General features: G+C 53.2%; 2 protein-coding genes across 2 annotated transcripts in view; one reads left to right on the top strand and one right to left on the bottom strand.

Moving 5' to 3' along the window:
* LOC147084844 (uncharacterized) overlaps positions 1-8,862 on the bottom strand; it is a 71,993-nt gene extending 63,131 nt beyond the window's left edge. The window contains 2 exon segments of the mRNA XM_085979346.1: positions 5,789-6,814; positions 8,608-8,862. Coding sequence (XP_085835472.1) covers positions 5,789-6,796 — 1,008 coding nt within the window. The 5' untranslated portion in view covers positions 6,797-6,814; positions 8,608-8,862.
* A 350-nt stretch (positions 8,863-9,212) lies between these two features.
* The window catches only part of LOC147084842 (uncharacterized), a 34,687-nt gene continuing 29,152 nt past the window's right edge, over positions 9,213-14,747 (top strand). Inside the window, exons 1-2 of the mRNA XM_085979552.1 lie at positions 9,213-9,292; positions 10,194-10,662. Coding sequence (XP_085835678.1) covers positions 10,212-10,662 — 451 coding nt within the window. The 5' untranslated portion in view covers positions 9,213-9,292; positions 10,194-10,211. The remainder of the gene's footprint in view (positions 9,293-10,193; positions 10,663-14,747) is intronic.

The following is a 14,747-nucleotide window of genomic DNA, read 5'->3' as shown; positions in this document are numbered from 1 at the left end:
AATTTGACAGTCAGTTATTTTGCCATTGCGCTCCAGATGACCTCTCGCATTTGCCATTGCGCTCCAGATGACCCCTTGCATTTGCCATTGCACTCCAGATGACCTTCCCGCCCCCCGCATTTGACATTACGCCTCTTCTCGAGTACATGCCTTTTGAAAGTTCCGATGGAATCTTCCACCGCCCTTTCAGGCAGTGCGGTCCAGATTACAACAACCCTCTGGTTCTTTTGCCAATTATTTAAAATCTGTGTCCTCTGGTTGCCAACCCACATGCCAGAGCAAACAGTTTCTCCCTACTTGCTCTATCAAAACCGCTGATAATTTTGAACGCCTCTATTAAATCTCCCCTTAACCTTCCCTGCTCTAAGGAGAACAACCCCAGCTTCTCCAGTCTCTCCACATCACTGAAGTCCCTCATCCCTGTACATTCTGGTCAATCTCCCCTTAACCTTCTCTGCTGTAAGGAGAACAACCCCAGCTTCTCCAGTCTCTCCACGTCACTGAAGTCCCTCATCCCTGGTTCCATTCTGGTCAATCTCTCCTTAACTTTCTCTGCTCTAAGGAGAACAATCCCAGCTTCTCCAGTCTCTCCACATCACTGAAATCCCTCATCCCTGGTACCATTCTGGTCAATCTCCCCTTAACCTTCTCTGCTCCGAGGAGAACAGCCCCAGCTTCTCCAGTCTCTGCACATGACTATCTGTTCATTCTCTCTAGGAGGGACGGACAGCCCGGATGGAGGAGAACGTCCTCGAGTCGCCGGAGATCTCCCGGATTGGGATTGGCGCGAGTTGCTCCGAGGACGCCGGTCGGAAGGAGTCACCAGGTGTCCGGAAGAGCTTCATCTGCTCCCAGTGCGGGAGGACCTTTGACTCTTTCGGCGGGTTGGAGGACCATCAGTCGATCCACCGGGAGAAGGAGCCGGTGGCGTGCGCGGACTGCGGCAAATGGTTCGACCGCGCCTCCGATCTGCTCAAGCACCGGCGAGAAACCCTTCGCCTGCGAGGGCTGCGGCCGCAGTTTCCGGCGGCGCGACACCGTCTCCTCCTACCGGCGCGACGCCCTATCCGTGCGAGGTCTGTGGGCAGGCCTTCCGGCACCGGGCCAGCCTGGCCGCCCACCGGTGCCGGCGCCACATCGGCGAGAAGCTGTACCCGTGCGCCCGCGGGTACATGGGGGATGTACCCCATCATGGGGGATTTTAACTTTCATATTGACTGGACTAATCAAATTGGGCAGGGCAGCCTTGAGGAAGAGTTCATAGAGTGTATTAGGGACAGGTTCCTTGAGCAGTATGTAACTGAACCAACCAGGGGGCAGGCAATCTTAGATCTGGTCCTGTGTAATGAGACAGGATTAATAAAAAATGTCCTAGTAAAGGATCCCCTTGGAATGACTGACCATAATATGGTTGAATTCCAAATTCAGTTTGAGGGTGAGAGAGTTGGATCTCAAACCAGAATGCTGAGCTTAAATAAAGGAGACTATGAAGGTATGAGAGTAGAATTGACTAAAGTGGAGTGGGAAAACAGATTAAAGTGTAAGACGGTACAAGAGCAGTGGTCTACATTCAAGGAGATATTTCACATCTTTCAAGAAAAATATATTCCACTGAGGAAAAAGGGGAGTAAAAGAAAAGACAGCCATCCGTGGCTTAGTAAAGTAATAAAGGATAGTATCCGACTGAAAACAAGGGCATATAAAGTAGCCAAATCTAGTGGGAGGATAGAAGATTGGGAAGCATTTAAAAGCCAGCAAACAATAACTAAAAGATTAATTAAGAAAGGGAAGATAGATTATGAAAGTAAACTAGCAAAAAATATAAAAACAGATAGCAAGAGTTTCTACAGCTATATAAAAAGAAAAAGGGTGGCTAAAGTGAACGTTGGTCCCTTAGAGGATGGGACCAGGAAACTAGTGGTGGGGAACATGGAGATGGCAAGGACGCTGAACAAATATTTTGTATCAGTCTTTACAGTAGAGGACACTAAAAATATCCCAACACTGGACAAACAGGGGGCAATGGGGGTGGGTGGGGGGGGGGGAGCTAAAGACGATTAAAATGACTAAGGAGATGGTACTCAGTAAAATAATGGGACTTAAGGCGGATAAATCCCCCGGACCTGATGGCCTACATCCTAGGGTCTTGAGAGAAGTGGCGGTAGGGATTGCGGATGCATTGGTGATCATTTTCTAGAACTCCCTGGACTCAGGAAAGGTCCCGGCAGATTGGAAAACTGTTAATGTAACACCCTTATTTAAGAAGGGAAGTAGACAAAAAGCTGGAAACTATAGACCAGTTAGCCTAACATCTGTGGTTGGCAAAATGTTGGAGTCCATTATTAAGGAAACAGTAACAGAGCATTTGGATAAACATAATTTAATAGGACAGAGTCAGCATGGTTTTACGAAGGGGAAGTCATGTTTGACAAATTTGCTCGAATTCTTTGAGGATGTAACATACAGGGTGGATAAAGGGGAACCAGTGGATGTAGTGTATTTGGACTTCCAAAAGGCATTTGACAAGGTTCCACACAAAAGATTACTGATCAAGATAAAAAATCACAGGATTGGGGGTAATATACTGGCATGGGTGGAAGATTGGCTATCTAACAGAAAACAGAGAGTTGGGATAAATGGTTTGTTCTCGGGCTGGCAATCAGTAACTAGTGGTGTTCCGCAGGGGTCAGTGCTGGGACCCCAACTCTTTACAATCTATATTAACGATTTGGAGGAAGGGACCGAGTGCAACATATCCAAGTTTGCCGACGATACAAAGATGGGAGGGAAAGCAGTGAGTGAGGAGGGCATAAAAAACCTGCAAAAGGACATAGACAGGCTAAGTGAGTGGGCAGAGATTTGGCAGATGCAATATAATGTTGGAAAGTGTGAGGTTATGCACTTTGGCAGAAAAAAATCAAAGAGCAAGTTATTATCTAAATGGAGAGAAACTGCAAAGTGTTACAGTACAAAGGGACCTGGGGGTCCTGGTGCATGAAACACAAAAAGTTAGTATGCAGGTACAGCAGGTGATCAGGAAGGCCAATGGAATCTTGGCTTTTATTGCGAGGGGGATGGAGTATAAAAACAGGGAAGTCTTGCTGCAGTTATACAGGGTATTGGTGAGGCCACACCTGGAATACTGCGTGCAGTTTTGGTTTCCATATTTAAGAAAAGATATACTTGCTCTCAAGGCGGTTCAGAGAAGGTTCACTCGGTTGATTCCAGAGCTGAGGGGGTTGACGTATGAGGAAAGGTTGAGTAGGTTGGGACTCTACTCATTGGAGTTCAGAAGAATGAGAGGCGATCTTATCGAAACATATAAGATTGTGAGGGGGCTTGATCGGGTGGATGCGGGGAGGATGTTTCCACTGATGGGTGAGACTAGAACTAGGGGGCATAATCTAAGAATAAGGGGCTGCCCTTGCAAAGCTGAGATGAGGAGAAACTTCTTCACTCAGAGGGTAGTAAATCTATGGAATTTGCTACCCCAGAGAGCTGTGGAAGCTGCAACATTAAATAGATTTAAAATGGAGATAGACATTTTCCTAGCAGATAAGGGAATTAGGGGTTACGGGGAGAGGGCAGGGAAGTGGACGTGAGTCTAGATTCAGATCAGCCATGATCCTATTGAATGGCGGAGCAGGCCCGAGGGGCCGTATGGCCTACTCCTGCTCCTATTTCTTATGTTCTTATGCTCTTACCCCTTATCCTTAGACTGTGACCCCTGGTTCTGGACTCCTCCGCCATTGTGCAGTTTTGGTCGCCTTATCTAAGGAAGGATGTTCTTGCCATGGAGGGAGTGTAGCGAAGATTCACCAGACTGATACCTGGGATGGCAGGAATGACGTATGAGGAGAGATTGGGTCGATTGGGCTTGTATTCGCTGGAGTTTAGAAGAATGAGAGGGGAATCTCATTGAAACTTATAAAATTCTAACAGGGCTAGACAGACTAGATGCAGGAAGGATGTTCCCGATGGTCGGGGAGTCCAGAACCAGGGGTCACAGTCTAAGGATAAGGGGTAGGCCATTTAGGACTGAGATGAGGAGGAATTTCTTCACCCAGAGAGTGGTGAACCTGTGGAATTCTCTACCACAGAAGGCAGCAGAGGCCAATTCATTAAATATATTCAAGAAGGAGTTGGACATATTTCTTAAGGCTAAAGGGATCAAGGGATATGGGGAGAAGGCAGGGACAGGGTACTGAGTTTGGGTGATCAGCCATGATCTCATTGAATGGCGGAGCGGGCTCGATGGGGCCGAATGGCTTACTCCTGCTCCTATCGTCTATGTTTCTTTCTCTCCTCCTTTAAGACGCTCCTTAAAACCGACATCTTTGACCCAGCTTTTGGTCACCTGTCCTAATAACTCCTTATGTGGCTCGGGGTCAAATTTTTGTTTGATAGTCGTTCCTGTGAAGAGCCTTGTGATGCTTTACTACATTACAGGCACGGGATAAATGCAGGTTGTTGTTACAATTCTAGAACGCCAGCGGGCCACTATATCGAAACACAGCAGTTCTCCCCGGTGTCCTGGGGCCCAATATTTATCCCTCAACCAACATCACTAAACACAGACGATCTGGTCGTTATCACATTGCTGTTTGTGGGAGCTTGCTGTGCGCAAATTGGCTGCCGCTTTTCCTATATTACAACAGTGACCACACGTCAAAAACCTACTTCATTGGCTGGGAAGAGCTTTGGGATGTCCCGAGGTCGCGAAAGGAGCTACATAAATGCAAATCTTTCTTTTCTAAAATCTCACCGTTTAAAACCCAATCTCCATGTTCCTAATCAATAAGACCTAAACTTTCCTTTCATTCCTACATCTATACTCTTATCAAATTCAGAAGCAGAGCAGTTATGTTAAACTTGTAGAGAACCCTTGGTTAGACCACACTTGGAGCACTGTGCACAGTTCTGGTCTCCATATCCCTTGGTTAGACCACACTTGGAGCACTGTGCACAGTTCTGGTCTCCATATCCCTTGGTTAGACCACACTTGGAGCACTGTGCACAGTTCTGGTCTCCATATCCCTTGGTTAGACCACAGTTGGAGCACTGTGCACAGTTCTGGTCCCTATATACCTTGGTTAGACCACACTTGGAGCACTGTGCACAGTTCTGGTCCTCATATACCTTCGTTAGACCACACTTGGAGCACTGTGCACAGTTCTGGTCCCCATATACCTTGGTTAGACCACACTTGGAGCACTGTGCACAGTTCTGGTCTCCATATTATAAAAAGGATAGAGACACACTGGAGAAGGTGCAAAGAAAATTTACTAGGATGATCCCAGAACTGAGACGTTACAACGATCAGGAAAGGCTGAACAGGCTGGGGCTCTTTTTCCCTAGAAAAGAGAAGGCTGAGGGGTGACCTGATAAGAGGGCTTTAAGATTATGAAGGAGTTCGATAGGGTAGACGTAGAGAAGATGTTTCCCCTTGTGGGGGAGACCAGAACTAGGGGCCATCAATAGAAGACAGTCACTAATAAATCCAATGGGGAATTCAGGAGAAACCTCTTTACCCAGAGAGTGGTGAGAATGTGGAACTCGCTACCACAGGGAGTGGTTGAGACGAATAGTATAGAAGCATTTAAGGGGAGGCTGGATAAACACACGAGGGAGAAAGGAATAGAAGGATATGGTGAGATGAGGAGAGGCTGGTGTGGAGCATAAACACCGGCGCGGGGACCGGTTGGTCAGTCTCGGAACTGCAAGTTCCACGTAAAGTCACCAAGGCGGGTTCCAACCGTCGGCCGAGGCCCCAAAACGCCGCCGATCACTTCCCCAGGCGGTGGGCGGCCTTGTGCCGGCTGAAGCTGGAGGGCTGGCCGAATTCCTTGCCGCAGATCTGGCAGCGGTAGGGCGTCTCGCCGGTGTGGGCTCGCCGGTGCACGGCCAGGTTGGAGGCGCAGCCAAAGCGCTTGCCGCAGGTGCCGCAGGGGTAAGGCTTCTCGCCGGTGTGGGTGCGGCGGTGGGCGGCCAGCGAGAAGGGCCGGCTGAAGCGCCGGCCGCAGGTCTCGCAGGGGTGGGGCCGCTCCCCAGTGTGCGAGCGGCGGTGGTCGGCCAGGGAGGAGGAGCGGCCGAAGGTCCGGCCGCAGGTCTCGCAGGTGAAGCGCCGGCCGGCGCGGGGCGGGCGCGGGACGGGCGCCGACCCGTGGGCCCGGCGCCAATGCGCCGCCCGGCCGGCGGCCCAGCGGAACTCCCGCGGGCAGCCCTCGCAGCGGAAGGGCTTGGCGCCGCCGGCGTGGGTGAGGGCGTGGCGCCGCAGGCCGGTGAGATCGGCAAAGGCCTCGCCGCAGCTGCCGCAGGGGTAGGGCTTCTCCCCGGTGTGGGCCCGGCGCCGGTGGGTGGCCAAATTGGCCCGCTGGGCGAAGCCGCGGCCGCAGTCGGGGCAGCAATAGGGCTTCTCGCCGGTGTGGACGCGCCGGTGGACGCCCAGGGCGTGCGAGCGGCCAAAGCCGCGGCCGCAGACCTCACAGCGGAAGGGCCAATCCCCCGTGTGGCGGGGCCGGTGCTTGAGCAGGTCGGAGGCGCGGGCGAACCACTTGCCGCAGTCCGCGCACTCCACCGGCTCCTTCTCCCGGTGCATCGACTGGTGCTCCTCCAGCCCGCCGAAACAGTCAAAGGTCCTCCCGCACTGGGAGCAGATGAAGCTCTTCCGCATGCCCGGGGACTCCTTCAGACTGTCCTCCACCTCCTCCTCCTCGGAGCAGCTCGTGCCGATCCGATTCCGGGAGATCTCCGGCGACTCAAGGATGTTCTCCTCCGGTGCTCGGGAATCCTCCATCGGAGCTGTCCGTCCCTCCTAGAGAGAATGAACAGATAGTCATGTGGAGAGACTGGAGAAGCTGGGGTTGTTCTCCTTAGAGCAGAGAAGGTTAAGGGGAGATTGACCAGAATGGTACCAGGGATGAGCGACTTCAGTGATGTGGAGAGACTGGAGAAACTGGGATTGTTCTCCTTAGAGCAGAGAAGGTTAAGGGGAGATTGACCAGAATGGTACCAGGGATGAGGGACTTCAGTGATGTGGAGAGACTGGAGAAGCTGGGGTTGTTCTCCTTAGAGCAGAGAAGGTTAAGGGGGAGATTGACCAGACTGGTACCAGGGATGAGGGACTTCAGTGATGTGGAGAGACTGGAGAAGCTGGGGTTGTTCTCCTTGGAGCAGAGAAGGTTAAGGGGAGATTGACCGGAATGGGACCAGGGATGAGGGACTTCAGTGATGTGGAGAGACTGGAGAAGCTGGGATTGTTCTCCTTAGAAGGTTATGGGGAGATTTAATAGCGGTGTTCAAAATCATGAAGGGTTTTGATGGAGTAAATAAGGAGAAACTGTTTCCAGTGGCAGGAGGGTCGGTAACCAGAAGACACAGATTGAAGATAATCAGCAAAAGAACCAGAGGGGGAGATGAGGAAACATTTCTTTACGCAGCGAGTTGTTGTGATCTGGAACACGCTGCCTGAAAGGGCGGTGGAAGCAGATTCAATAGTAACTTTCAAAAGGGGGATTGGATAAATACTTGAAGGGAAAAATTTGCAGGGATATGGGGGAAGAGCGAGGGGCAGTGGAACTAATTGGATAGGGCACAAGCACGATGGGCCGAATGGACTCCTTCTGTGCCATAACATTCTGTGATCATGAAAGACGAAAGAGGCTGGGGCTCTTTTCTCTAGAAAAGAGAAGGCTGAGGGGTGACCCGATAGAGATATTTAAGATTATGAAGGGGTTCGATAGGGTAGACGTAGAGAAGATGTTTCCACTTGCGGGCAAGACCAGAACTAGGGGCCATCAATATACGATAGTCACTAATAAATCCAATGGGGAATTCAGTAGAAACTTCTTTACCCAGAGAGTGCTGAGAATGTGGAACTCGCTGCCACAGGGAGTGATTGAGGCGAATAGTATAGATGCATTTAAGGAGAAGCTGGATAAACACATGAGGGAGAAAGGAATAGAAGGATATGGTAACGGGGTGAGAGGAAGAGGGGTGGGAGGAGGCTCGTGTGGAGCAGACACACTGGCACGGACCAGCTGGGCCGAACGGGCTCTTTCTGTGCTGGGAATTTGGATGATCAGCCATGATCTCATTGAATGGCGGAGCAGGCTCGAGGGGCCGAATGGCCGACTCCTGCTCCTAGGTTTCTATGTAAAAACTCGATGCAACCTGCATTTGGTACAAACAACAAACAAACACCGGGTAGTGCAGCTTTTTTTGTAAAACGCGGAGGTCAAGTGGAGCGCAACGGCTAAATGCGGCGGGGGGTCATCTGGAGCGCAATGGCAAATGCAGCGGTCATCTGGAGCGCAATGACAAAATAACCGATTGCAAATTACAGTCATTTGCATTTATATCGCGGCCTCGGGGAGCGCTTCACAGCCCGGGAAGCGCTTTTTGGGGGGGGGAAGGTGCAGTCAGGTAGGAAAAAAAGGGGGGGCAGCCAATTTGCGCACAGCAAGATCCCACACACAGCCAGCTGCTAAATTGAGCAGGTAAATTGGAATTTTTTTATTTAAAAAAAAGCCCCCAGGCTTCCCTCACTCCCCTTATTACTCCCCCAAACCCCAGGATTCACTCCCTCTTCCCCACTCACTCACTTACCAGGCCCTGGACTTCTTCCTCCTCCTCCTCCAGGCAGAAGGAGCCGCTCAAAATGGCGGCCACGCCGGCCCGCCGCAAAAGACTACAACCCCCGGCGTGCCCCGCGGCGCCCGGCGCAGGCGTAGACGCGGCTGGCCCGGGTGGGTGGGAGGGGTTGGCGACCGGGCGCCGAGCGCGCTGATTGGCCGCCGGCGCCTCCGTGGGAGACACGCCCACTGGGCGGGACGAGCGGCAGCCCGATAGGGGGCGGGGCCACGATGGAGCATGCGCAGTATCTCTCCCCTGTCGATTTAAAAGGGGGCGGGGCCAGTTTGGAGCATGCGCAGTGTCTCTACTTCCCAGTTCCAAGATAAGGGGCGTGGCCAGGGTGGAGCATGCGCAGTGTCTCCGCCCAGTCGCAAGAAAAGGGGCGGGGCCATCTTAGAGCATGCGCAATGCCTCTTCCCCGCCTCAATGAAAGGGGCGGGGCCATGTTGGAGCATGCGCAGTGGCTCTTCATCCCCAGCGCCAATGAAAGGGGCGGGGCCATGTTGGAGCATGCGTTGTGTCTCGCTTTTCTGCCGTTGACTGCAGCTCCGCGCGCGGGGCATGATGGGGACTGTACCCTCCCGAGCGGGACGGCGCGGCCGCCATTTTGAGCGGCTGTTTCTGCCTGGAGGAAGAAGAGGAGGAGGTCCAGGGCCTGGTGAGTGGAGCCTGGTGATTGGGAGTTAGTGGGGAAGAGGGAGTGAATCCTGGAGTTTTGGGGCAGCAATAGGGGGGTGAGGGGAGTGATTTGAAAAAAAATTCCAATTTAGCTGCTGAATTTATCACCTTGGCTGTGTGTGGGATCTTGCTGTGCGCAAATTGGCTTTCTCCCCACCTCCTGCCCCCTTTTTCACTACCTCATCGCACCTTTCCAAAAAAAAAAGCGCACCCCGGGCTGTGAAGCGCTCCCCGAGGCCGTGCCACGTGCCAGTCTCTTGCGCTGTCGCCGGAATTTGACAGTCGGTTATTTTGCCATTGCGCTCCAGATGACCCCTCGCATTTGCCATTGCGCTCCAGATGACCCCTCGCATTTGCCATTGCGCTCCAGATGACCCTCCCCCACTCCCCCCACCCCCCCCCCCCACCTGCATTTGACATTACGCCTCTTTGAGTACATGCCTTTTGAAATTTCCTGCGGAATCTGCTTCCACCGCCCTTTCAGGCAGTGCGGTCCAGATTACAACAACCCTCTGGTTCTTTTGCCAATTGTTTCAAATCTGTGTCCTCCAGTTACCAACCCACTTGCCAGAGCAAACACTTTCTCCCTACTTGCTCTATCAAAACCGTTGATAATTTTGAACACCTCTATTAAAGGTGCAGGCTCGATGGGCCGAAATGGCCTCTATCTGCACTGTAGATTCTGTGATTCTGTGATAAATCTCCTCTTAACTTCTCTGCTCTAAGGAGAACAACCCCAGCTTCTCCAGTCTCTCCACATGACTGAAGTCCCTCATCCCTGGTCCCATTCTGGTCAATCTCCCCTTAACCTTCTCTGCTCTAAGGAGAACAACCCCAGCTTCTCCGGTCTCTGCACATGACTATCTGTTCATTCTCTCTAGGAGGGACGGACAGCCCGGATGGAGGATTCCCAAGCACCGGAGGAGAACGTCCTCGAGTCGCCGGAGATCTCCCGGCTTGGGATTGGCACGGGTTGCTCCGAGGAGGCCGGTCGGAAGCAGTCACCGGGTGTCCGGAAGAGCTTCATCTGCTCCCAGTGCGGGAGGACCTTTGACTGTTTCAGCGGACTGGAGGAGCACCAGTCAATCCATCGGGAGAAGCAGCCGGTGGAGTGCGCGGACTGCGGCAAGTGGTTCGCCCGCGCCTCCGACCTGCTCAAGCACCGGCGCGCCCACACCGGCGAGAAACCCTTCACCTGCGAGGTCTGCGGCCACGGTTTCCGGCGGCGCGACGCCGTGTCCTCCCACCGGCGCTCCCACACCGGCGAGACGCCCTACCCGTGCGAGGTCTGTGGGCAGGCCTTCCGGCACCGGGCCAGCCTGGCTGCCCACCGGCGCCGGCACCACACCGGTGAGAAGCCGTACCCGTGCGCCCGCTGCGGCAAGCGCTTCACCGACCTCACCGGCGTCCGGCGCCACGCCGCGACCCATGCCCGCCTGGGACAGCATGCCGCCAAACCACGCGGTGCGAAGTGAGCCACTGGACTTGGCCGCCAGATGAACAGTGGCCTCCACGCATCAACAATGGGACCATCTTCAGAATATAAGACCATCAGAATTAGGAGCAGGAGTGGGCCATTCGGCCTCTCGAGCCTGCTCCACCATTCAATAAGATCATGGCTGATCATCGACCTCAACTCGCCCGATCCCCATATCCCTCGATTCCCCGAGAGTCCAAAAATCTATCGATCTCAGCCTTGAATATACTCAACGACTGAGCCTCCACAGCCCTCTGGGGCAGAGAATTCCAAAGATTCACCGCCCTCTGAGTGAAGAAATTCCTTCTCATCTCTGTCCTAAATGGCCGACCCCTTATCCTGAGACTGTAACCCCTGGTTCTAGACTCTCCAGCCAGGGGCAATCAACCTCTCAGCATCTACCCTGTCAATCCCCCTCAGAATCTTATACGTTTCAATGAGATCACCTCTCATCTAAACTCCAGACAGTACAGACCCATTCTACTCAATTAGTCTTGCTGATATTGCACGGGAGTCTATACCACAGAAACAGACCATTCGGCCCAACTGGTCCGTGCCGGTGTTTCTGCTCCACACCAGCCTCCTCCCACCCCTCTTCATCTCACCCCGTCAACACCAGCCTCCTCCCACCCCTCTTCATCTCACCCCGTCAACACCAGCCTCCTCCCACCCCTCTTCATCTCACCCCGTCAACACCAGCCTCCTCCCACCCCTCTTCATCTCACCCCGTCAACACCAGCCTCCTCCCACCCCTCTTCATCTCACCCCGTCAACACCAGCCTCCTCCCACCTCTCTTCATCTCACCCCGTCAACACCAGCCTCCTCCCACCCCTCTTCATCTCACCCCGTCAACACCAGCCTCCTCCCACCCCTCTTCATCTCACCCAGTCAACACCAGCCTCCTCCCACCTCTCTTCATCTCACCCCATCAACACCAGCCTCCTACCACCCCTCTTCATCTCACCCCATCAACACCAGCCTCCTCCCACCCCTCTTCATCTCACCCAGTCAACACCAGCCTCCTCCCACCCCTCTTCATCTCACCCTGTCAACACCAGCCTCCTCCCACCCCTCTTCATCTCACCCCATCAACACCAGCCTCCTCCCACCCCTCTTCATCTCACCCCATCAACACCAGCCTCCTCCCACCCCTCTTCATCTCACCCCATCAACACCAGCCTCCTCCCACCCCTCTTCATCTCATCCTGTCAACACCAGCCTCCTCCCACCCCTCTTCATCTCACCCTGTCAACACCAGCCTCCTCCCACCCCTCTTCATCTCACCCAGTCAACACCAGCCTCCTCCCACCTCTCTTCATCTCACCCCATCAACACCAGCCTCCTCCCACCCCTCTTCATCTCACCCCATCAACACCAGCCTCCTCCCACCCCTCTTCATCTCACCCCATCAACACCAGCCTCCTCCCACCCCTCTTCATCTCACCCCGTCAACACCGGCCTCCTCCCACCCCTCTTCATCTCACTCCGTCAACACCAGCCTCCTCCCACCCCTCGTCATCTCACCCCGTCAACACCAGCCTCCTCCCACCCCTCTTCATCTCACCCCATCAACACCAGCCTCCTCCCACCCCTCTTCATCTCACCCCGTCAACACCAGCCTCCTCCCACCCCTCTTCATCTCACCCCATCAACACCAGCCTCCTCCCACCCCTCTTCATCTCACCCCATCAACACCAGCCTCCTCCCCCCCTCTTCATCTCACTCCATCACCATATCCTTCTATTCCTTTCTCCCTCATGTGTTTATCCAGCTTCCCCTTAAATGCATCTGTGCTCTTCGCCTCAACCACTCCCTGTGGTAGCGAGTGCCACATTCTCACCACTCTCTGGGTAAAGAAGTTTCTCCTGAATTCCCTATTGGATTTATTAGTGACTATCTTATACTGATGGCCCTAGATTTGAGGCCCTCGCCCATCCCTATCTCTGTAACCTCCTCCAGCCCCTACAATTCTCATCCTCCTGTTCAAATCCCTCCATGGCCCTCGCCCCCTCCCTATCTCTGTAACCTCCTCCAGCCCCTACAATTCTCATCCTCCTGTTCAAATCCCTCCATGGCCCTCGCCCCCTCCCTATCTCTGTAACCTCCTCCAGCCCTACAATTCTCATCCTCCTGTTCAAACCCCTCCATGGCCCCTCGCCCCCTCCCTATCTCTGTAACCTCCTCCAGCCCCTACAATTCTCATCCTCCTGTTCAAATCCTTCCATGGCCCTCGCCCCCTCCCTATCTCTGTAACCTCCTCCAGCCCCTACAATTCTCATCCTCCTGTTCAAATCCCTCCATGGCCCTCGCCCCCTCCCTATCTCTGTAACCTCCTCCAGCCCTACAATTCTCATCCTCCTGTTCAAATCCCTCCATGGCCCTCGCCCCCTCCCTATCTCTGTAACCTCCTCCAGCCCTACAATTCTCATCCTCCTGTTCAAATCCCTCCATGACCCATCGCCCCCTCCCTATCTCTGTAACCTCCTCCAGTCCTACAACCCTCCGAGATCTCTGCGCTCCTCCAACTCTGACCTCTTGTCCATCCCCAATTTCCATCGCTCCACCATTGGCGGCCGTGCCTTCAGCTGCCTGGGGCCCTGAGCTCTGGAATTCCCTCCCTAAACCTCTCCACCTCTCTCCCCTCCTTTAAGACGCTCCTTAAAACCGACCTCTTTGACCCAGCTTTTGGTCAACTGCCCTAATATCTCCTTATGTGGCTCGGTGTCAAATTTTGTCTGACTTGCGCTCCTGTGAAGCACCTTGGGACGTTTTACTACGTTAAAGGCGCGGGATAAATGCGAGTTGTTACTGGCAAGGATATTGAGGGCTACGGAACCAAGGCGGGGAGATGCAGATCAGCCATGATCTAATGGAATGGCGGAGCAGATTGTGCAGGAGTTTGACGGGAGGAACAGGGAAAGACAAGTCCCGCTGGCCCGGGATTGGTGATGAGGGGAGTCAACCAACTTAAAATTGGTACTGATAACCGGGGAGAGTTGTTGGCGCTTGGAATGTTTTGCCAATAGCTTGGTGGGTGCCAATGGTGGAGCGATGAAAATCGGGGATACGCAAGAGGCCGGATTGTACACAGTGCCTGTTGGAGATTGTGCTGCACATCTTTCTGTTGCCTGGGGCCCTGAGCTCTGGAATTCCCTCCCTAAACCTCTCCGCCTCTCTTTCCCAATTTAAGACGCTCCTTAAAACCGACCTCTTTGACCCAGCTTTTGGTCGCCGGGCCCAGTATCTCCTTATGTGGATGGGTGTCAATTTTAAAGAAAAAAGACTTGTATTTCTATAGCGCCTTTCACCATCTCCAAATTTGCAGACGACACAAAGCTGGGTTGGCATATTCAAGAAGGAGTTAGATATATTTCTAAAGGGATCAAGGGATATGGGGAGAAGGCAGGGACAGGGTACTGAGTTTGGATGATCAGCCATGATCGCATTGAATGGCGGAGTGGGCTCGAGGGGCCGAATGGCCGACTCCTGCTCCTACCTTCTATATTTCTAAGTTTAAGATCAGAGCGGCGATGTTCTATCTTTCTCGGGTGGACATAAAAGATCCCACGGCCACTATTTCGAAGAAGAGCAGGGGAGTTATCCCCGGTGTCCTGGTTCAATATTTAATCCCTCAATCAACATAACAAAAAAGCAGATTACCTGGTCATTATCACATTGCTGTTTGTGGCAGCTTGCTGTGCGCAAATTGGCTGCCGCATTTCCCACATTAGAACAGTGACCACACTTCAAAAAGTGCTTCATTGGCTGTGAAGCGCTTTGAGACGTCCGGTGGCCGTGAAAGGCGCTATATAAATGCAAGTCTCCCTTTCTTTCCCCTTCAATGGTTCTGGACTCCCCGGCCATCGGGAACATCCTTCCTGCATCTAGTCTGTCTAGTCCTGTCAGAATTTTATAAGTTTCAATGAGATCCCCTCTCATTCTTCTAAACTCCAGCGA

Source organism: Somniosus microcephalus, unplaced genomic scaffold, assembly GCF_052327205.1.
Source record: "Somniosus microcephalus isolate GS21.2 unplaced genomic scaffold, FLI_Smic_1.0 unresolved_chr9, whole genome shotgun sequence".
Taxonomy (NCBI): domain Eukaryota; kingdom Metazoa; phylum Chordata; class Chondrichthyes; order Squaliformes; family Somniosidae; genus Somniosus; species Somniosus microcephalus.
Note: the sequence above shows the minus strand (reverse complement) of the source record. Positions and strands in the feature narration are given on the sequence as shown.